The sequence below is a fragment of the Bombina bombina genome, chromosome 3 (assembly GCF_027579735.1).
Source record: "Bombina bombina isolate aBomBom1 chromosome 3, aBomBom1.pri, whole genome shotgun sequence".
Lineage (NCBI taxonomy): Eukaryota > Metazoa > Chordata > Amphibia > Anura > Bombinatoridae > Bombina > Bombina bombina.
In genome coordinates, this window is record NC_069501.1 from 385,177,718 (window position 1) to 385,201,065 (window position 23,348).

General features: G+C 39.0%; 1 protein-coding gene across 1 annotated transcript in view; it reads right to left on the reverse strand.

The window, feature by feature from the left end:
- Window positions 1–23,348, reverse strand: part of LOC128652350 (maximins-S type B/C) — a 67,881-nt gene that overhangs the window by 13,576 nt on the left and 30,957 nt on the right. Inside the window, exons 4-6 of the mRNA XM_053705290.1 lie at window positions 18,848–18,952; window positions 16,086–16,190; window positions 9,947–10,051 (exon numbers count right to left, since the gene is read on the reverse strand). Of these exons, the coding sequence (XP_053561265.1) occupies window positions 9,947–10,051; window positions 16,086–16,190; window positions 18,848–18,952 (315 nt within the window). The remainder of the gene's footprint in view (window positions 1–9,946; window positions 10,052–16,085; window positions 16,191–18,847; window positions 18,953–23,348) is intronic.

The window sequence follows — 23,348 nt, forward strand, 5'->3', positions numbered from 1 at the left end:
ACAAATCCCAATAAGAATCTAAATTTGAAAGATCACAACAAATACAATGATAATTCTACAATCAACATAAATACAATTGACAGATTTAAAGATAGGAAACATGACGAGCAATATAAAAACAAAAATGAAAATTATCAGAGAGAAATGAGACATGGAAACAGAAAGGGTTACACAAACGATAATGACAGACGGAATTGGTATACAGATGAAACATATCATAATAGAGGAAGAAGGAGATTTAGGAACGATTGGGATAGGAATAGAGATTATGATGATAGATATAATGACACTAGGAATAGGAGAGAATTTCACGATAATGAAAATTACCACTATGGGAGAAACCATGAAGAAAGAGAGAGAAGACAAGATAATCACTTTGAGAAAAATAGACACTACAACACATATTATGGGAGTAGACATTGGAATACACAAGGAAGGGAGTCACATTATCACGTAACTAATAGATCAGCACATAACGAATGGAAAGATCCCTACTATAGCAATGAGGATCAGCACACTCCACAACATAATAGAGATCCACGAAGACACAAACAGTTACAAAAAGATAGTAATTATAAATCACACACAGAAAAGAGACAAACACCTAACAAATGGGAAGTTAAGACACAGAATAGATTTAGTTCACTAACAGAAGAAAATAACACTGGTGAAACATCAACACAAACAAAAGTAGGCACATCAAAATCTTTTTTAGAGGAGGGACCAATTCAGTCACACGACCCTCCAAAGGGAAAACGAAGACTAGAGGAGGTAGAGGAAGAGGGATTAGAAAGCGCAAAAAAGGCAACCAAGAAATCAAAGCAAAAACAAGAGGTATTTTCAACCTGAGTAAAATAACATTAAGTCAAGAAGAAACATCCATATTAAGCAAAGGACTATCATTTGCTCCGGCAAACAAACTTAATAAGTTTGAAACTCTAATTAATGTGAACCAACTAACTAGGAAATTAACCCTGAAAAAATATTTCATGAAAAATCCAATAATGAATTATGCTAATGAAGACCCCACATATATACATACTAATTTAAAACAAAAATCCAACTTCTTTCCAACTCATGAAAAAGGGAGCGCAATAGAGATGTTTGAAAGGAAAGTGAAAGAAGATATAGATAAAATAGACACTAATAAAGACATGAAGTGGAATATGACCAAAAAAAAAAACCAAACCCTCAAAGGACTTAAAGAGAATAAAAACATCATTATAAAACAAGCAGACAAAGGGGGAGGGGTCGTAATTATGGATACAAGTAAATATCTGACAGAAGCATATAGACTATTAGGAGATACAGTGACATATAAGAAACTTGTCAATAACCCTATAAATAGAATGAAAAATAATCTCGACAACATGCTGATAGAGGCAAAAACTAAAGGAATAATTAACACCCAAGAATTCAAATTCCTTAACACAGAATACCCCAGAACACCTGTGTTCTATTTTTTGCCAAAAGTACACAAAGATATATCAAATCCACCAGGACGCCCCATCATATCGGGCATTGATTCGTTAACTTCCAACCTCTCACAGTATGTTGACTTTTTTCTGCAGAAACATGTAAAGAACATATACTCTTATTTAAAAGACACCAAACATTTTCTCAATATCATTAAAGACATAAAATGGAAGGACAATTACTTAATGGCTACGTGCGATGTAAGCTCACTTTACACCTGTATTGAACACAAACATGGGCTAGAAGCTACAGAAATGTATCTAAAACAAGATAAAGATATGAATCCCATTCAACAAAAATTTATTTTAGATTGTATGGCTTTTATTTTACAGAATAACTATTTTAAATTTGATGGAAAGTATTACCTCCAAAAAAGAGTCACTGCAATGGGCACGAGATTCGCACCCAGCTACGCGAATTTATTTGTGGGAAAATTTGAGGAGAATTTTATAAACTCTACTCCGTGGGGTGCGAATCTCGTGCTCTTTAAACGTTTTATAGATGACGTCTTTATCATCTGGGAGGGGGACCAGGAACTATTTTTACTATTCATGGAAGATCTTAACAGTAATAACTTGGGACTTTTATTTAGCCATGAATGCAGTAAAGAACACATCAGCTTTCTAGACATTGAGGTATCTATCACTGACAATAAAATCAACACCACTACATTTTTTTAAAAAATCGATGCTAACAACTATATTGAACGTAACAGTAGTCACCACATAAAGTGGAAAAAAAACATACCGAAAGGACAGTTTTCACGTATTAGACGTAACTGTAGCGACATAGCAGACTTTGATAGACAAGCACTGACTATACAGGACAGGTTTGTAGAAAAAGGATATAATGAAATACAAATCATTAATACAAAAAACATAGTTAGAGAAATAAAGAGAGAAACACTACTAGAAGATAAAAAACTAAATCAAACCGAAGAGACTGACTTCAACATGTTAAAAATACCCTTTATAACAACATATTCAGCACAATATAAACAAGTACAAAATATCATTAAGAAACACTGGCATTTGGCCAGAAGTGACCCAGTTATTGGAAAACAACTTAAACCAACACCAGATATAATATATAGAAAAGCAACAAACCTTAAGAACATACTTTCACCAAGTGAATATAAATGTAAAACTACCAACAACATAGTGAATCTAAAAGGGGAGCGACTAACAGGTTTCTTTCCCTGTTATGATTGTAAGTCTTGCCAATTTAGCCATAAAACGAATCAAATAATTTCAACAAGTAACAACATGAATTTTAAAATAAATGACATAATAAGATGCACAGACAACAATGTCATATACATATTACAGTGTTCGTGCAAATTACAATACCTGGGACAAACGAGCAGAAGTCTCAGAGAGCGAATTAGAGAACACATTTGGTGCATAGAGCAGGGCAAAGAAAATACAAGACTGTATGTACACTTTAAGGAACATCATAATAGCAATCCAAAAGAACTAAAATATTGGGGCATTAAACTAGTAAGAGAAGACAATAGAGGAGGGAACATGGAGAGAAAGTTACTCCATAAAGAAGCTGAAATTATCTTTAGAATGGGGACCTTATTCCCTAAGGGATTAAATAGTGAACTAGACCTTAATTCTATAATATAGACTTATAACACAATCAATACTTCCTTGTATATAAAGTAATATGCTATATGAATACAACTCTCCATTAGTAAGATACAAACACACACATAACTTATATCGAGGTAAAGAATATAGTAGGAAATGAGGTGACAACATATGGCAGGAATATAAAAACAAGAGTCATTGATTATAGGTGACCACGGATGTTAATAAAACAATATATGTTTCTAGATACAAATATCTCTAACTATTAAAGATTTGTGTATCATAAGCACTTCCAGTATCTTTTCTACAACCTGGATAAACAACACTTATGTATAAATAACACCTATATATGAAATACCCCACTACACAAGTATAACAAGAATACAGGACTGTATAAGTATACTCTATATAGAATTAACATCTGATTTAGAATCACAAAAATTAGCTAATTGAACATTTACATATTCACACAAACTTTATAAATTAATTGTATTAATTTTCTGGAATATATATATATACTATTATTACTATAATATTATAATAAAATATTTTTATAGTAAGTTTCCATATATCAAGTTGAATTAGGCATATAAAAAAGAATGTAGAATATCTGTAAATATGAACTCGAAATATATGAACCAAATATTACTGTTTATGTGATGTCTAATATGGAGAAAATGAACCTGAGGATTTAAATAAAAAATATAATTATTTTAAGAAAACCTTTCACAAAGGACAGTGGAAGAACTAAGATTACAGTAAAACTCTAAACGAATCCACAAGAAACAGAAACATTAAGGGTTAAGCGGAAGAGATGGAACATGGGAGATCCAGATAAAAAGGCTACAGGTGGTTCAATCAGGTATCTTGAGAAAGGCAGAACGCCGAAACGCGTAGAAACCTGATCACTTGAAATTAAGAAGTGAGCCAAAACAACTCAGCTCCAGAGGAGAACTTTGTCAGCTGTGATAACAGCAAGGAGACCGGTGAAAATAAAGACCGAGTCTGGGTTATACACTCACAAAGAAAGAAGCAAGTTGTGACCGGAGCTCATAAGAATACCATCAAGGCCCATTACTGGGTAAACAACGAATCTAAGGAAACAACTACCAACACAGCTGGTAAACGGAGGCTAAGGGACTTAGTACTCCACCGGCTTTTTCTGCACAGCAGAGGGAAGACGTCAACAGTGCACTGTTTTTAAGGAAGGAATCGCTACACCAAGCTGAAAACCGTATGTAAACCTACCTCTGATTAAAAAACTGAGACGCTGAAATCTAAGAAATAACACTGCAGCTACATATTACTGGCTACATTTTGCCACACTTGTTTCAATATACATTGGCTCAAATATATTTTTGACGGAAGGATAACCACCCCATGTTTTGCCAGAACATTAAGCAATAAGGAACTGTATAATATTTGCTTAACCCTTATACATCTGTGAAGTATATATATACGCTAGTTTAACGGATACCAGACATATGGTTCATATACTCATATATGCATTTATATATGTTTTTTGCTAGTCATACGCTTAGAGGTACATGAGTCTCCTCTGTTTATTTTTTGGTTTTATCTTCTGAGTACACCTGCTTGCTTATATTATCTCAATTTGAGTTTTTATAGTTTTTTGTTTATGAAGAACACCGGTGTTTTTAATATTGTACTATCATATTTTATATTTTACCAAATGTTTTAAATTGTCAACTGATTATCACTTGTGAATAGATCATCATTATTTTGATCTCATATATAAGAATCGTTCATTTAATAAATAAGAATCTTTTATTCAATAAATATATATATATTTATACTATAGAATTTGAATCTAGAAGCTTTATTGTCCTGGAGAGACACCATTTACACTTGAAATTTCAATACAGCCTATGTAAGGTGAGAACATTATCAGACACACAAGGAATCTGAAATACATTTTACACCATTATTAGTCAGAACAGCATTCACTTACACTAACACCTAACATTACACTAAAATTAAATAAATTAAATGAAAAAAATACATTTATCTAAATTACAAAAAATAATAAACTCTAAATTGCAAAAAATAATAAACACTAAATTACAAAAAATAATAAACACTAAATTACACAAAATAAAAAAGAAATGATCAAATATTTAAACTAATTACACCTAATCTAATAGCCCTATCGAAATAAAAAAAAAACCTAGCCTACACTAAACTGCCAATGGCCCTTAAAAGGGCCTTTGCGGGGCATTGCCCCAAAGAAATCTTCTCTTTTACCTGTAAAAAAAAAATACAAACACCCCCCCAACAGTAAAACCCCCCACCCACACAACCAACCCTCCCCAAATAAAAACCTACCTAAAAGGGGGGGCGGAGCCAACTGTTGAGCAGGAAAGTCGCACTAGCTGTGAGCTCCGTATATTTTTCAGCAATTTCACCAATTTTGAGGCTATAATCATGTCCTAAAAGTGCCAGGAAGACTTACTAGAGTTGCAGGTAACATTGCTACATAAGACCTTACTTAATCCGGCCGGATTAGGAAGGTAGACTGCGGGAGAACTACAACAGCTGCGGCCAGGACTTACCTACCTAAAACCACCACCTCACCCGGACTCCTTCTTATCCCTTTGAGCTCCAGAGGATCGGGGATCTGCTACGGAGCTATAGCTCACACAGAGGACCTTATCGGTACAAGAGAAGGAGACCCCGGCATTGCTTCTAAATCGGCACTGCTAGACCCACGTGGCAAGCGACTGCGGGGGCGGCTGACTCCAGCAATGAGAGACGCTGTAACATCTTGAAAGGAAAATCTGCCTAAGACCACAAAGGAGCACCAGATCATCGGAGTTCGGACTCGGCACCGTAGAAGATCGGGTGAGAAAGCGCCCCATGAACCTCTTACTTGCCACTGAACACGTGTAGCCACCATCTTGGATCTAGGGCCTAACAAACCGAGCCCTGTTAGGATTAGCCGATCATCAGCTCTAAAGACCTGCGGATACCACACAGTGCGCACTGCCTACTGGTGAGTCCCCTGCTGTGCTGAGACACAAATTGTAGAGACCAGACCCCATACAGACCTCCTTACAGTACTTACCTTCAGTGAGCCTGTGAGATAGCAGGACCTCAGCTGCAACTGACCCGTGCACACTTAAATTGCTCAGGGAGCCATTAGGGGCCAGATCACAATCACCATTAGTTTAACCAAGACCTTGAAATATAGCTGCATACTGGGATCTCTTTTAGAGACCAATTGGCCCTGCTTACACCTAAGAATAGCAGCCCTCCTGTTCTTCCTTGGCTCCCCTATCCTATATACATAAGTTCCAGAGCCTGCTTGCGTCTGAAGCACTATATCGCTGCAGTTTTGCAAGAATGTTATCCATTTGCAAGAGCACTAGGGGCACGATCCGATATAGATCGTAGTTTGCGGCGCAAGCGAGGGAACCCTAGCCGCCCGTAGTTTCAGCTCGCAACTCGAGCTATCACATATAGCTATCACAATCAGCCAATCAGATTGAGCTCGCATTCTATTGGCTGTTCCGATCAGCCAATAGAATGCGAGCTCAATCTGATTGGCTGATTGAATCAGCCAATCAGATTTTTCTTACCTTAATTCCGATTGGCTATCAGCCAATCGGAATTCGAGGGATGCCATCTTGGATGACGTCATTTAAAGGATACTTCATTCGTCGTTCAGTCGTCGGGCCAGCTGGATGTTCCACGTAGGAGGTCGGAAGAAAGAAGATTGAAGATGCCGCTTGGAGGAAGACTTCGCCCCGATGGAGGACCTCTTCTTTGCCGCTTGGATGAAGACATCGCCGGATGGAAGACTTCTTCTTTGCCGCTTGGATGAAGACATCGCCGGATGGAAGACTTCTTCTTTGCAGCTTGGATGAAGACATCGCCGGATGGAAGACTTCTTCTTTGCCGCTTGGATGAAGATATCGCCTGGATTGCATGAAGTGTTTGGCCCGGCTGGGTGAAGACGACTCAAGGTAAGGAGATCTTCTGGGGCTTAGTGTTAGGTTTTATTAAGGGGGGTTTGGGTGGGTTTAGAGTAGGGGTATGTGGGTGGTGGGTTTTAATGTTGGGGGGTGGTATTGTGGTTTTTTTACAGGCAAAAGAGCTGTTTACTTTGGGGCATGCCCCGCAAAAAGACCTTTTAAGGGCTGGTAAAAGAGCTATTTAAATTTTAATTTAGAATAGGGTAGGGCATTTTTTTATTTTGGGGGGCTTTATTATTTTATTAGGGAACTTAGAATAGATGTAATTAGCTTAAAATTCTTGTAATTTTTTTTATTTTTTGTAATTTAGTGTTTGTTTTTTTTGTAATTTAGTTTAGTGTATTTAATTGTATTTTAGTTTAGATATTTGTAGTTTATTTAATTTATTGATAGTGTAGGTGTATTTGTAACTTAGGTTAGGATTTATTTTACAGGTAAATTGGTAATTATTTTAACTAGGTACAATAGCTATTAAATAGTTAATAACTATTTAATAGCTACCTAGTTAAAATAATTACCAACTATTTAATAGCTTTTGTACCTAGTTAAAATAAATACCAAGTTACCTGTAAAATAAATATAAACCCTAAAATAATGTAATTATTAATTATATTGTAGCTTAGGGTTTATTTTATAGGTAAGTATTTAGATTTAAATAGGAATATTTTAATTAATAATATTAATATTAATTAGATTTATTTTAATAAGAATTTAGTTAGGGGTGTTAGAGTTAGATAGGGTTAATATATATATATATATATATATATATATATATATATATATATATATATATATATATATATATATATATATAATAACTATATTAACCCTAATATAATTAGGGTTAATATTGTTAATATATATAATATAATAACTATATTAACTATATTAACCCTAATTTAATTAGGGTTAATATAGTTTATATAGGTGGCGGCGGTGTAGGGGGATTAAATTAGGGGTTAATGTATTTAATATAGGTGGCGGTGGTGTAGGGGGATTAGATTAGGGGTTAATACATTTATTATAGGTGGCGGCGGTGTAGGGGGATTTAGATTAGAGGCAAAAGAGCTGTTTACTTTGTGACAATGCCCTGCAAAAAAGCCCTTTTAAGGGCTGGTAAAAGAGCTGGTTACTTTAGGGCAATGGCCCGCAAAAAGCCCTTTTAAGGGCTGGCAATAGAGCTGTTTACTTTGGGGTAATGCCACGCAAAAAGCCCTTTTCAGGGCTATTTGTAGGGTTAGACTTAGGTTTAGTGGTAGGTATAGTTTAGTATTTTAGGGGTTAATTCATTTAATATAGCTGGCGGCGGTATAGGGGGATTAAATTAGGGGTTAATAATTTAATATAGGTGGTGGCGGTGTAGGGGGATTTAATTAGGGGTTAATAATTTAATATAGGTGGTGGCGGTGTAGGGGGATTTAATTAGGGGTTAATAATTTAATATAGCTGGGGGCGGTGTAGGGGGATTAAATTAGGGGTTAATAATTTAATATAGGTGGCGGCGGGGTAGGGGGATTTAATTAGGGGTTAATAATTTAATATAGCTGGTGGCGGTGTAGGGGGATTAGATTAGGGGTTAATAATTTAATATAGGTGGCTGCGGTATAGTGGGATTAGATTAGGGGTTAATAATTTTAATATAGCTGGCGGCGGGGTAGGAGCTCACATTAGGGGGTTGGTAATGTAGATGGCGGCGGGGTAGGGGCTCACATTAGGGGGTAAGTAATGTAGATGGCGGCGGTGTAGGGGCTCACATTAGGGGGTTATACATTTATTGTAGGTGGCGGCAGGGTCCGGGAGCGGCGGTTTAGGGATTAAATACTTTATTAGGGATTGCGGAGGGGGATCGCGGTTGACATTGCGCATGCGTTAGGTGTTAGGTTTTATTTTGCAGGTAGTTTAGGGAGTTACGGGGCTCCAAAAGACAGCGTAAGGCTTACTACGCCTGCAATTTGTGGCGAGGTGAAAATGGAGTAAGATTTTTCCATTTTCGCCACGTAAGTCCTTACGCTGTATATTGGATACCAAACTGCGCTGGTTTGGTTTACCTGTCTATGGGCCAAAAAACTATGGCCGAAGGCAGAAATATACGAGCGTAACATCTATGTTACGCCGTATATGTGATAGCAAACCAGCGCAAATTTTGGTGTCGCCGGCTTTTGCGGGCGACGATTTATATCGGATTGGGCCCTAGATGTCAGCGCTATTTCCTGCCATTTAGTGCTTTAGACACCTACCTAGGTATCTCTTCAACAAAGAATTCTATGGGAACAAAGCTAATTTGATAATAGTATATTGGAATTTTTTTAATTTTTTTAATAATATGCTCTTTCTGAATCACAAATAAAAAATGTGAGTTTCATATGTTATAGGACACTAAATCATTTATATGTTAAAAGAGAGTGTTGTCTTGTCTTAAAACTATGACTTATGGGCCAATTTATAACTGGTCTGCCCGACATAATCCGCTCTTGTGAACTGCTTGTGCAATGCCGCCCCCTGCAGATTCGCCACCAATCAGGCACTAGCAGGGGGTGCCAATCAGCCCGATTGTATAGGATCGGGCGGATTGATGTCTGCAGTCTCAGAGCAGGCAGACCAGTTAAGGAGCAGCTGTCTTAAGACCGCTGCTTCATAACTGCTGTTTCTGGCGAGCCTGAAGGCTCACGCGGAAACAGGGGCATCAGGGGCCGTTCGGCCCTAGATATTTCGGCCCCTTAGTTTTCATAATAATGCAATTCAGTATTTGGCTAATCGTGGTTTACAACGACTGGGAGCAATATAAGTAAAACATTTTGATTGTTTAGATTAATGTTAGTTATTAAGTGCAATTTTTTAAATTGTCATGAAATATACATTATACTGGAATTAATTACTTACGTAAAGCCTGGATCATATCAACCATAAAATTGAAGCCTTTGTTTGAACCTCTTGTAACAAGGTCTTTTGCCAAATCTTGTTCTTCAGCTGATCTCTTCCCATTATCTATATGAAGTAAACACAAAGATTACAGATATAATGTTGTTAATTGGATTTCAAAATGAAGCAACTGATTTGCTATTTTCTAGGCAACACAATAATTCTAGATATATGGCCAGATTACGAGTTTTGCGTTATGGCAGGCTCGCTGCTAACTTGCAAGTTATTTCCACTGCTCACCTTTAATAGCGCTGGTATTAGAGGTTTTCAAAAACCCAGCATTTGCGGGCGATATGGCAGCGTTGAGCTCCAATGAGCTCCATACCACACCCAAATACCAGTGCTGCTGTGAGCTGCTTTTACGTGGTCATGCACGATTTCCCCATAGACATCAATAGGCTAAAAAAAAGCCTAACACCTGCAATAATGGAGCGTAAAGCTCTGTAACGCAGCCCCATTGATTCCTATGGGGAAAGAAAATTTATGTTTAAACCTAACACCCTAACATAAACCCCGAGTCTAAACACCCCTAATCTGCTGCCCTGACTTCGCCGACACCTATATTACACTTATTAACCCCTAATCTGCCGCCCCCAATGTTGCACCACCTACCGACACTTATTAACCCCTAATCTGCCACCCCCAATGTCGCTGCCATCTACCTACACTTATTAACCCCTAATCTTCCGCCCCCAACGTCGCCGCCGCCGCCACTATACTAAAGTTATTAACCCCTAAACCTCTGGCCTCCCACATCACTAACACTAAATAAATATATTAACCCCTACACCTAATTCTAACCTTAACTCTAACACCCCTAACTTTAATATAATTAAAATAAATCTAAATAAAAATTACTATTATTACCTAAATAATTCCTATTTAACACTAAATACTTACCTGTAAAATAAACCCTAAGCTAGCTACAATATAACTAATAGTTACATTGTAGCTAGCTTAGGTTTTATTTTTATTTTACAGGTAAGTTTGAATTTATTTTAACTAGGTAGACTAGTTAGTAAATAGTTATTAACTATTTAATAACTACCTAGTTAAAATAAATACAAATTTACCTGTAAAATAAAACCTAACCTGAGTTACACTAACACCTAACATTACACTAAAATTAAATAAATTAAATGAAAAAAATTAATTTATCTAAATTACAAAAAATAATAAACTCTAAATTGCAAAAAATAATAAACACTAAATTACAAAAAATAATAAACACTAAATTACACAAAATAAAAAAGAAATTATCAAATATTTAAACTAATTACATCTAATCTAATAGCCCTATCAAAATAAAAAAATAAAAACCTAGCCTACACTAAACTGCCAATGGCCCTTAAAAGGGCCTTTGCGGGGCATTGCCCCAAAGAAATCTGCTCTTTTACCTGTAAAAAAAAAATACAAACACCCCCCCCAACAGTTAAACCCCCCACCCACACAACCAACCCTCCCCAAATAAAAACCTACTTAAAAGGGGGGGGCGGAGCCAACTGTTGAGCAGGAAAGTCGCACTAGCTGTGAGCTCCGTATATTTTTCAGCAATTTCACCAATTCTGAGGCTATAATCATGTCCTAAAAGTGCCAGGAAGACTTACTAGGGTTGCAGGTAACATTGCTAGATAAGACCTTACTTAATCCGGTCGGATTAGGAAGGTAGACTGCGGGAGAACTACAACAGCTGCGGCCAGGACTTACCTACCTAAAACCACCACCTCACCCGGACTCCTTCTTATCCATTTTAGCTCCGGAGGGTCGGGGATCTGCTACGGAGCTATAGCTCACACAGAGGACCTTATCGGTACAAGAGAAGGAGACCCCGGCATTGCTTCTAAATCGGCACTGCTAGACCCACGTGGCAAGCGACTGCGGGGGCGGCTGACTCCAGCAATGAGAGACGCTGTAACATCTTGAAAGGAAAATCTGCCTAAGACCACAAAGGAGCACCAGATCATCGGAGTTCGGACTCGGCGCTCTAGAAGATCGGGTGAGAAAGCGCCCCATGAACCTCTTACTTGCCACTGAACACGTGTAGCCACCATCTTGGATCTAGGGCCTAACAAACCGAGCCCTGTTAGGATTAGCTGATCATCAGCTCTAAAGACCTGCGGATACCACACAGTGCGCACTGCCTACTGGTGAGTCCCCTGTTGTGCTGAGACACAAATTGTAGAGACCAGACCCCATACAGACCTCCTTACAGTACTTACCTTCAGTGAGCCTGTGAGATAGCAGGACTTCAGCTGCAACTGACCCGTGCACACTTAAATTGCTCAGGGAGCCATTAGGGGCCAGATCACAATCACCATTAGTTTAACCAAGACCTTGAAATATAGCTGCATACTGGGATCTCTTTTAGAGACCAATTGGCCCTGCTTACACCTAAGAATAGCAGCCCTCCTGTTCTTCCTTTGCTCCCCTATCCTATATACATAAGTTCCAGAGCCTGCTTGCGTCTGAAGCACTATATGGCTGCAGATTTGCAAGAATGTTATCCATTTGCAAGAGCACTAGGGGCGCGATCCGATATAGATCGTAGTTTGCGGCGCAAGCGAGGGAACCCCCGCCGCCCGTAGTTTCAGCTCGCAACTCGAGCTATCACATATAGCTATCACAATCAGCCAATCAGATTGAGCTCGCATTCTATTGGCTGTTCCGATCAGCCAATAGAATGCGAGCTCAATCTGATTGGCTGATTGAATCAGCCAATCAGATTTCCTTACCTTAATTCCGATTAGCTGATAGAATCCTATCAGCCAATCGGAATTCGAGGGATGCCATCTTGGATGACGTCATTTAAAGGATACTTCATTCGTCGTTCAGTCGTCGGGCCAGCTGGATGTTCCGCGTAGGAGGTCGGAAGAAAGAAGATTGAAGATGCCGCTTGGAGGAAGACTTCGCCCCGATAGAGGACCTCTTCTTTGCCGCTTGGATGAAGACATCGCCGGATGGAAGACTTCTTCTTTGCCGCTTGGATGAAGACATCGCCGGATGGAAGACTTCTTCTTTGCCGCTTGGATGAAGACATCGCCCGGATTGCATGAAGTGTTTGGCCCGGCTGGGTGAAGACGACTCAAGGTAGGGAGATCTTCTGGGGCTTAGTGTTAGGTTTTATTAAGAGGGGGTTTGGGTGGGTTTAGAGTAGGGGTATGTGGGTGGTGCGTTTTAATGTTGGGGGGTGGTATTGTGTTTTTTTTACAGGCAAAAGAGCTGTTTACTTTGGGGCATGCCCCGCAAAAAGCCCTTTTAAGGGCTGGTAAAAGCGCTGTTTAATTTTTAATTTAGAATAGGGTAGGGCATTTTTTTATTTTGGGGGGCTTTATTATTTTATTAGGGAACTTAGAATAGGTGTAATTAGCTTAAAATTCTTGTAATTTTTTTTATTTTTTGTAATTGTGTTTTTTTTTTTTTTGTAATTTAGTTTAGTGTATTTAATTGTATTTTAGTTTAGATATTTGTAGTTTATTTAATTTATTGATAGTGTAGGTGTATTTGTAACTTTGGTTAGGATTTATTTTACAGGTAAATTGGTAATTATTTTAACTAGGTACAATAGCTATTAAATAGTTAATATCTATTTAATAGCTACCTAGTTAAAATAATTACCAACTATTTAATAGCTATTGTACCTAGTTAAAATAAATACCAAGTTACCTGTAAAATAAATATAAACCCTAAAATAATGTAATTATTAATTATATTGTAGCTTAGGGTTTATTTTATAGGTAAGTATTTAGATTTAAATAGGAATATTTTAATTAATAATATTAATATTAATTAGATTTATTTTAATAAGAATTTAGTTAGGGGTGTTAGAGTTAGATAGGGTTAATATAGTTTATATATATATATATATATATATATATATATATATATATATATATATATATATATATATATATATATATAATATAATAACTATATTAACCCTAATATAATTAGGGTTAATATTGTTAATATATATAATATAATAACTATATTAACTATATTAACCATAATATAATTAGGGTTAATATAGTTTATATAGGTGGCGGCGGTGTAGGGGGATTAAATTAGGGGTTAATGTATTTAATATAGGTGGCGGTGGTGTAGGGGGATTAGATTAGGGGTTAATACATTTATTATAGGTGGCGGCGGTGTAGGGGGATTTAGATTAGAGGCAAAAGAGCTGTTTACTTTGTGACAATGCCAAGCAAAAAAGCCCTTTTAAGGGCTGGTAAAAGAGCTGGTTACTTTAGGGCAATGGCCCGCAAAAAGCCCTTTTAAGGGTTGGCAATAGAGCTGTTTACTTTGGGGTAATGCCACGCAAAAAGTCCTTTTCAGGGCTATTTGTAGGGTTAGACTTAGGTTTAGTGGTAGGGATAGTTTAGTATTTTAGGGGTTAATTCATTTAATATAGCTGGCGGCGGTATAGGGGGATTAAATTAGGGGTTAATAATTTAATATAGGTGGTGGCGGTGTAGGGGGATTTAATTAGGGGTTAATAATTTAATATAGGTGGTGGCGGTGTAGGGGGATTTAATTAGGGGTTAATAATTTAATATAGCTGGCGGCGGTGTAGGGGGATTAAATTAGGGGTTAATAATTTAATATAGGTGGCGGCGGTGTAGGGGGATTAAATTAGGGGTTAATAATTTAATATAGGTGGCGGCGGGGTAGGGGGATTTAATTAGGGGTTAATAATTTAATATAGCTGGTGGCGGTGTAGGGGGATTAGATTAGGGGTTAATAATTTAATATAGGTGGCGGCGGTATAGTGGGATTAGATTAGGGGTTAATAATTTTAATACAGCTGGCGGCGGGGTAGGAGCTCACATTAGGGGGTAGGTAATGTAGATGGCGGTGGGGTAGGGGCTCACATTAGGGGGTAAGTAATGTAGATGGCGGCGGTGTAGGGGCTCACATTAGGGGGTTATACATTTATTGTAGGTGGCGGCGGGGTCCGGGAGCGGCGGTTTAGGGGTTAAATACTTTATTAGGGATTGCGGCGGGGGATCGCGGTTGACATTGCGCATGCGTTTGGTGTTAGGTTTTATTTAGCAGTTCGCGGTTGACAGTTAGATAGACATTGAGCATGCGTTAGGTGTTAGGTTTTATTTTGCAGGTAGTTTAGGGAGTTACGGGGATCCAAAAGACAGCGTAAGGCTTACTACGCCTGCAATTTGTGGCGAGGTGAAAATGGAGTAAGATTTCTCCATTTTCGCCACGTAAGTCCTTACGCTGTATATTGGATACCAAACTGCGCTGGTTTGGTATACCTGTCTATGGGCCAAAAAACTACGGCCGAAGGCAGAAATATACGAGCGTAACATCTATGTTACGCCGTATATGTGATAGCAAACCAGCGCAAATTTTGGTGTCGCCGGCTTTTGTGGGCGACGATTTATATCGGATTGGGCCCTAGATGTCAGCGCTATTTCCTGCCATTTAGTGCTTTAGACACCTACCTAGGTATCTCTTCAACAAAGAATTCTATGGGAACAAAGCTCATTTGATAATAGTATATTGGAATTTTTTTTTATTTTTTTAATAATATGCTCTTTCTGAATCACAAATAAAAAATGTGAGTTTCATATGTTATAGGACACTAAATCATTTATATGTTAAAAGAGAGTGTTGTCTTGTCTTAAAACTATGACTTAGGGGCCAATTTATAACTGGTCTGCCCGACATAATCCGCTCTTGTGAACTGCTTGTGCAATGCCGCCCCCTGCAGATTCGCCACCAATCAGCCGCTAGCAGGGGGTGCCAATCAGCCTGATTGTATAGGATCGGGCGGATTGATGTCTGCAGTCTCAGAGCAGGCAGACCAGTTAAGGAGCAGCTGTCTTAAGACCGCTGCTTCATAACTGCTGTTTCTGGCGAGCCTGAAGGCTCACGCGGAAACAGGGGCATCAGGGGCCGTTCGGCCCTAGATATTTCGGCCCCTTAGTTTTCATAATAATGCAATTCAGTATTTGGCTAATCGTGGTTTACAACGACTGGGAGCAATATAAGTAAAACATTTTGATTGTTTAGATTAATGTTAGTTATTAAGTGCAATTTTTTAAATTGTCATGAAATTTACATTATACTGGAATTAATTACTTACGTAAAGCCTGGATCATATCAACCATAAAATTGAAGCCTTTGTTTGAACCTCTTGTAACAAGGTCTTCTGCCAAATCTTGTTCTTCAGCTGATCTCTTCCCATTATCTATATGAAGTAAACACAAAGATTACAGATATAATGTTGTTAATTGGATTTCAAAATGAAGCAACTGATTTGCTATTTTCTAGGCAACACAATAATTCTAGATATATGGCCAGATTACGAGTTTTGCGTTATGGCAGGCTCGCTGCTAACTTGCAAGTTATTTCCACTGCTCACCTTTAATAGCGCTGGTATTACAGGTTTTCAAAAACCCAGCATTTGCGGGCGATATGGCAGCGTTGAGCTCCAATGAGCTCCATACCGCACCCAAATACCAGTGCTGCTGTGAGCTGCTTTTACGTGGTCATGCACGATTTCCCCATAGACATCAATAGGCTAAAAAAAAGCCTAACACCTGCAATAATGGAGCATAAAGCTCTGTAACGCAGCCCCATTGATTCCTATGGGGAAAGAAAATTTATGTTTAAACCTAACACCCTAACATAAACCCCGAGTCTAAACACCCCTAATCTGCTGCCCCTGACATCGCCGACACCTATATTACACTTATTAACCCCTAATCTGCCGCCCCCAATGTTGCACCACCTACCGACACTTATTAACCCCTAATCTGCCACCCCCAATGTCGCTGCCATCTACCTACACTTATTAACCCCTAATCTTCCGCCCCCAACGTCGCCGCCGCCGCCACTATACTAAAGTTATTAACCCCTAAACATCTGGCCTCCCACATCACTAACACTAAATAAATATATTAACCCCTACACCTAATTCTAACCTTAACTCTAACACCCCTAACTTTAATATAATTAAAATAAATCTAAATAAAAATTACTATTATTACCTAAATAATTCCTATTTAACACTAAATACTTACCTGTAAAATAAACCCTAAGCTAGCTACAATATAACTAATAGTTACATTGTAGCTAGCTTAGGTTTTATTTTTATTTTACAGGTAAGTTTGAATTTATTTTAACTAGGTAGACTAGTTAGTAAATAGTTATTAACTATTTAATAACTACCTAGTTAAAATAAATACAAATTTACCTGTAAAATAAAACCTAACCTGAGTTACACTAACACCTAACATTACACTAAAATTAAATAAATTAAATGAAAAAAATACATTTATCTAAATTACAAAAAATAATAAACTCTAAATTGCAAAAAATAATAAACACTAAATTACACAAAATAAAAAAGAAATTATCAAATATTTAAACTAATTACACCTAATCTAATAGCCCTATCAAAATAAAAAAAAAAACCCTAGCCTACACTAAACTAATTTAATATAGCTGGTGGCAGTGTAGGGTGATTAGATTAGGGGTTAATAATTTAATATAGGTGGCGGCGGTATAGTGGGATTAGATTAGGGGTTAATAATTTTAATATAGCTGGCGGCGGGGTAGGAGCTCACATTATGGGGTAGGTAATGTAGATGGCGGTGGGGTAGGGGCTCACATTAGGGGGTAAGTAATGTAGATGGCGGCGGTGTAGGGGCTCACATTAGGGGGTTATACATTTATTGTAGGTGGCGGCGGGGTCCGGGAGCGGCGGTTTAGGGTTTAAATACTTTATTAGGGATTGCGGCGTGGGATCGCGGTTGACATTGCGCATGCCTTAGGTGTTAGGTTTTATTTAGCAGTTCGCGGTTGACAGTTAGATAGACATTGCGCATGCGTTAGGTGTTAGGTTTTATTTTGCAGGTAGTTTAGGGAGTTACAGGGCTCCAAAAGACAGCGTAAGGCTTACTACGCCTGCAATTTGTGGCGAGGTGAAAATGGAGTAAGATTTATCCATTTTCCCCACGTAAGTCCTTACGCTGTATATTGGATACCAAACTGCGCTGGTTTGGTATACCTGTCTATGGGCCAAAAAACTACGGCCGAAGGCAGAAATATACGAGCGTAACATCTATGTTACGCCGTATATGTGATACCAAACCAGGGCAAATTTTGGTGTCGCCGGCTTTTGCGGGCGACGATTTATATCGGATTGGGCCCTAGATGTCAGCGCTATTTCCTGCCATTTAGTGCTTTAGACACCTACCTAGGTATCTCTTCAACAAAGAATTCTATGGGAACAAAGCTAATTTGATAATAGTATATTGGAATTTTTTTTTTTTTTTTTAATAATATGCTCTTTCTGAATCACAAATAAAAAATGTGAGTTTCATATGCTATAGGACACTAAATCATTTATATGTTAAAAGAGAGTGTTGTCTTGTCTTAAAACTATGACTTAGGGGCCAATTTATAACTGGTCTGCCCGACATAATCCGCTCTTGTGAACTGCTTGTGCAATGCCGCCCCCTGCAGATTCGCCACCAATCAGCCGCTAGCAGCGGGTGCCAGTCAGCCCGATTGTATAGGATCGGGCGGATTGATGTCTGCAGTCTCAGAGCAGGCAGACCAGTTAAGGAGCAGCTGTCTTAAGACCGCTGCTTCATAACTGCTGTTTCTGGCGAGCCTGAAGGCTCACGCGGAAACAGGGGCATCAGGGGCCGTTCGGCCCTAGATATTTCGGCCCCTTAGTTTTCATAATAATGCAATTCAGTATTTGGCTAATCGTGGTTTACAACGACTGGGAGCAATATAAGTAAAACATTTTGATTGTTTAGATTAATGTTAGTTATTAAGTGCAATTTTTTAAATTGTCATGAAATATACATTATACTGGAATTCATTACTTACGTAAAGCCTGGATCATATCAACCATAAAATTGAAGCCTTTGTTTGAACCTCTTGTAACAAGGTCTTTTGCCAAATCTTGTTCTTCAGCTGATCTCTTCCCATTATCTATATGAAGTAAACACAAAGATTACAGATATAATGTTGTTAATTGGATTTCAAAATGAAGCAACTGATTTGCTATTTTCTAGGCAACACAATAATTCTAGATATATGGCCAGATTACGAGTTTTGCGTTATGGCAGGCTCGCTGCTAACTTGCAAGTCATTTCCACTGCTCACCTTTAATAGCGCTGGTATTACAGGTTTTCAAAAACCCAGCATTTGCGGGCGATATGGCAGCATTGAGCTCCAATTAGCTCCATACCACACCCAAATACCAGTGCTGCTGTGAGCTGCTTTTACGTGGTCATGCACGATTTCTCCATAGACATCAATAGGCTAAAAAAAAGCCTAACACCTGCAATAATGGAGCGTAAAGCTCTGTAACGCAGCCCCATTGATTCCTATGGGGAAAGAAAATTTATGTTTAAACCTAACACCCTAACATAAACCCCGAGTCTAAACACCCCTAATCTGCTGCCCTGACATCTAAATTACAAAAAATAATAAACTCTAAATTGCAAAAAATAATAAACACTAAATTACAAAAAATAATAAACACTAAATTACACAAAATAAAAAAGAAATGATCAAATATTTAAACTAATTACACCTAATCTAATAGCCCTATCAAAATAAAAAAAAAACCCTAGCCTACACTAAACGGCCAATGGCCCTTAAAAGGGCCTTTGCGGGGCATTGCCCCAAAGAAATCTGCTCTTTTACCTGTAAAAAAAAATACAAACACCCCCCCAACAGTAAAACCCCCCACCCACACAACCAACCCTCCCCAAATAAAAACCTACCTAAAAGGGGGGGCGGAGCCAACTGTTGAGCAGGAAAGTCGCACTAGCTGTGAGCTCCGTATATTTTTCAGCAATTTCACCAATTTTGAGGCTATAATCATGTCCTAAAAGTGCCAGGAAGACTTACTAGGGTTGCAGGTAACATTGCTAGATAAGACCTTACTTAATCCGGCCGGATTAGGAAGGTAGACTGCGGGAGAACTACAACAGCTGCGGCCAGGACTTACCTACCTAAAACCACCACCTCACCCGGACTCCTTCTTATCCCTTTGAGCTACGGAGGGTCGGGGATCTGCTACGGAGCTATAGCTCACACAGAGGACCTTATCGGTACAAGAGAAGGAGACCCCGGCATTGCTTCTAAATCGGCACTGCTAGACCCACGTTACAAGCGACTGCGGGGGCGGCTGACTCCAGCAATGAGAGACGCTGTAACATCTTGAAAGGAAAATCTGCCTAAGACCACAAAGGAGCACCAGATCATCGGAGTTCGGACTCGGCGCTCTAGAAGAACGGGTGAGAAAGCGCCCCATGAACCTCTTACTTGCCACTGAACACGTGTAGCCACCATCTTGGATCTAGGGCCTAACAAACCGAGCGCTGTTAGGATTAGCCGATCATCAGCTCTAAATACCTGCGGATACCACACAGTGCGCACTGCCTACTGGTGAGTCCCCTGTTGTGCTGAGACACTAATTGTAGAGACCAGACCCCATACAGACCTCCTTACAGTACTTACCTTCAGTGAGCCTGTGAGATAGCAGGACTTCAGCTGCAACTGACCCGTGCACACTTAAATTGCTCAGGGAGCCATTAGGGGCCAGATCACAATCACCATTAGTTTAACCAAGACCTTGAAATATAGCTGCATACTGGGATCTCTTTTAGAGACCAATTGGCCCTGCTTACACCTAAGAATAGCAGCCCTCCTGTTCTTCCTTGGCTCCCCTATCCTATATACATAAGTTCCAGAGCCTGCTTGCGTCTGAAGCACTATATGGCTGCAGTTTTGCAAGAATGTTATCCATTTGCAAGAGCACTAGGGGCGCGATCCGATATAGATCGTAGTTTGCGGCGCAAGCGAGGGAACCCCCGCCGCCCGTAGTTTCAGCTCGCAACTCGAGCTATCACATATAGCTATCACAATCAGCCAATCAGATTGAGCTCGCATTCTATTGGCTGTTCCGATCAGCCAATAGAATGCGAGCTCAATCTGATTGGCTGATTGAATCAGCCAATCAGATTTTCTTACCTTAATTCCGATTGGCTGATAGAATCCTATCAGCCAATCGGAATTCGAGGGATGCCATCTTGGATGACGTCATTTAAAGGATATTTCATTCGTCGTTCAGTCGTCGGGCCAGCTGGATGTTCCGCGTAGGAGGTCGGAAGAAAGAAGATTGAAGATGCCGCTTGGAGGAAGACTTCGCCCCGATGGAGGACCTCTTCTTTGCCGCTTGGATGAAGACATCGCCGGATGGAAGACTTCTTCTTTGCCGCTTGGATGAAGACATCGCCGGATGGAAGACTTCTTCTTTGCCGCTTGGATGAAGACATCGCCCGGATTGCATGAAGTGTTTGGCCCGGCTGGGTGAAGACGACTCAAGGTAGGGAGATCTTCTGGAGATTAGTGTTAGGTTTTATTAAGGGGGGTTTGGGTGGGTTTAGAGTAGGGGTATGTAGGTGGTGGGTTTTAATGTTGGGGGGTGGTATTGTGGGTTTTTTACAGGCAAAAGAGCTGTTTACTTTGGGGCATGCCCCGCAAAAAGCCCTTTTAAGAGCTGGTAAAAGAGCTGTTTCATTTTTAATTTAGAATAGAGTAGGGCATTTTTTTTATTTTGGGGGGCTTTATTATTTTATTAGGGAACTTAGAATAGGTGTAATTAGCTTAAAATTCTTGTAATTTTTTTTATTTTTTGTAATTTATTGTTTGTTTGTTTTTGTAATTTAGTTTAGTGTATTTAATTGTATTTTAGTTTAGATATTTATAGTTTATTTAATTTATTGATAGTGTAGGTGTATTTGCAACTTAGGTTAGGATTTATTTTACCGGTAAATTGGTAATTATTTTAACTAGGTACAATAGCTATTAAATAGTTAATAACTATTTAATAGCTACCTAGTTAAAATAATTACCAACTATTTAATAGCTATTGTACCTAGTTAAAATAAATACCAAGTTACCTGTAAAATAAATATAAACCCTAAAATAATGTAATTATTAATTATATTGTAGCTTAGGGTTTATTTTATAGGTAAGTATTTAGATTTAAATAGGAATATTTTAATTAATAATATTAATATTAACCCCTTAACGACACATGTCGTACAGGGTACGTCGCACACAATCTGGTCTTTAAAGACCAGCGACGTACCCTGTACGACATCAGGGTTTAAAGCGGCTGGAAGCGATCCTGATCGCTTCCAGCCGCTTTCAAGGTATTGCTGTGATGCCTCAACATTGAGGCATCACTGCAATACCTTTTTTCCCAAACCGATGCAGAGAGAGCCACTCTGTGGCCCTCTCTGCACCGGTAGCGATGGGCCCGATCGTTGGTGGGTGGGAGTAGTTTCAGGGAGGCGGGTGGGCGGCCCATCGCTACCCGGCATCCGGTTCCTGAATGTGCAATGTGCACGCCCGGTGCCGGGAGCGCGCGGGGGCCTGCAGGGAGCGCGCGATCGCGTAACAGCCACTGCCACCAATGAATTCATGAATGGGAGAGAGGGAGAGGGAGGGGGGGAGAGAGGGAGAGGGAGGGGGGGAAATAATTTTCAAAAGGATCTGGGAGGGGGAGAGGGAGGAGGGTATTAGGGGGGGCAGCTACACTACAGAAAACATTTAATTACATGAAAAAAAATAAAAATAAACATTTTTTGGAGGCAAATTGGGTACTGGCAGACAGCTGCCAGTACCCAAGATGGCAGCAAATAGGATGTGGGCAAGTGTTATAGAGCTGTTTGGGGGGGATCAGAGAGGTTAGGGGCTAAGGGGGGGTCCATCACAGCTAAACATATATTTTTTTTTAAAAAAAAATTCATAAAAAAAAAAAAAAAAGCCTTTTATTTTAGTACTGGCAGAGTTTCTGCCAGTACTTAAGATGGCGGGGACAATTGTGGGGTGGGGGAGGGAAGAGAGATGTTTGGGAGGGATCAGGGGGTGGGATCTTTCAGGTGGGAGGCTGATCTCTACACTAAAGCTAAAATTAACCCTGCAAGCTCCCTACAAGCTATCTAATTAACCCCTGCACTGCTGGGCATAATACACGTGTGATGCGCAGCAGCATTTAGCAGCCTTCTAATTACCAAAAAGCAACACAAAAGCCATATATGTCTGCTATTTCTGAACAAAGGGGATCCCAGAGAAGCATTTACAACCATTTATGCCATAATTGCACAAGTTGTTTGTAAATAATTTCAGTGAGAAACCTAAAATTGTAAAAAAAATTAACATTTTTTTTTATTTGATCGCATTTGGCGGTGACATGGTGGCATGAAATATACCAAGATGGGCCTAGATCAATACTTGGGGTTGTCTACTACACTAAAGCTAAAATTAACCCTAGAAGCTCCCTACATGCTCCCTAATTAACCCCTTC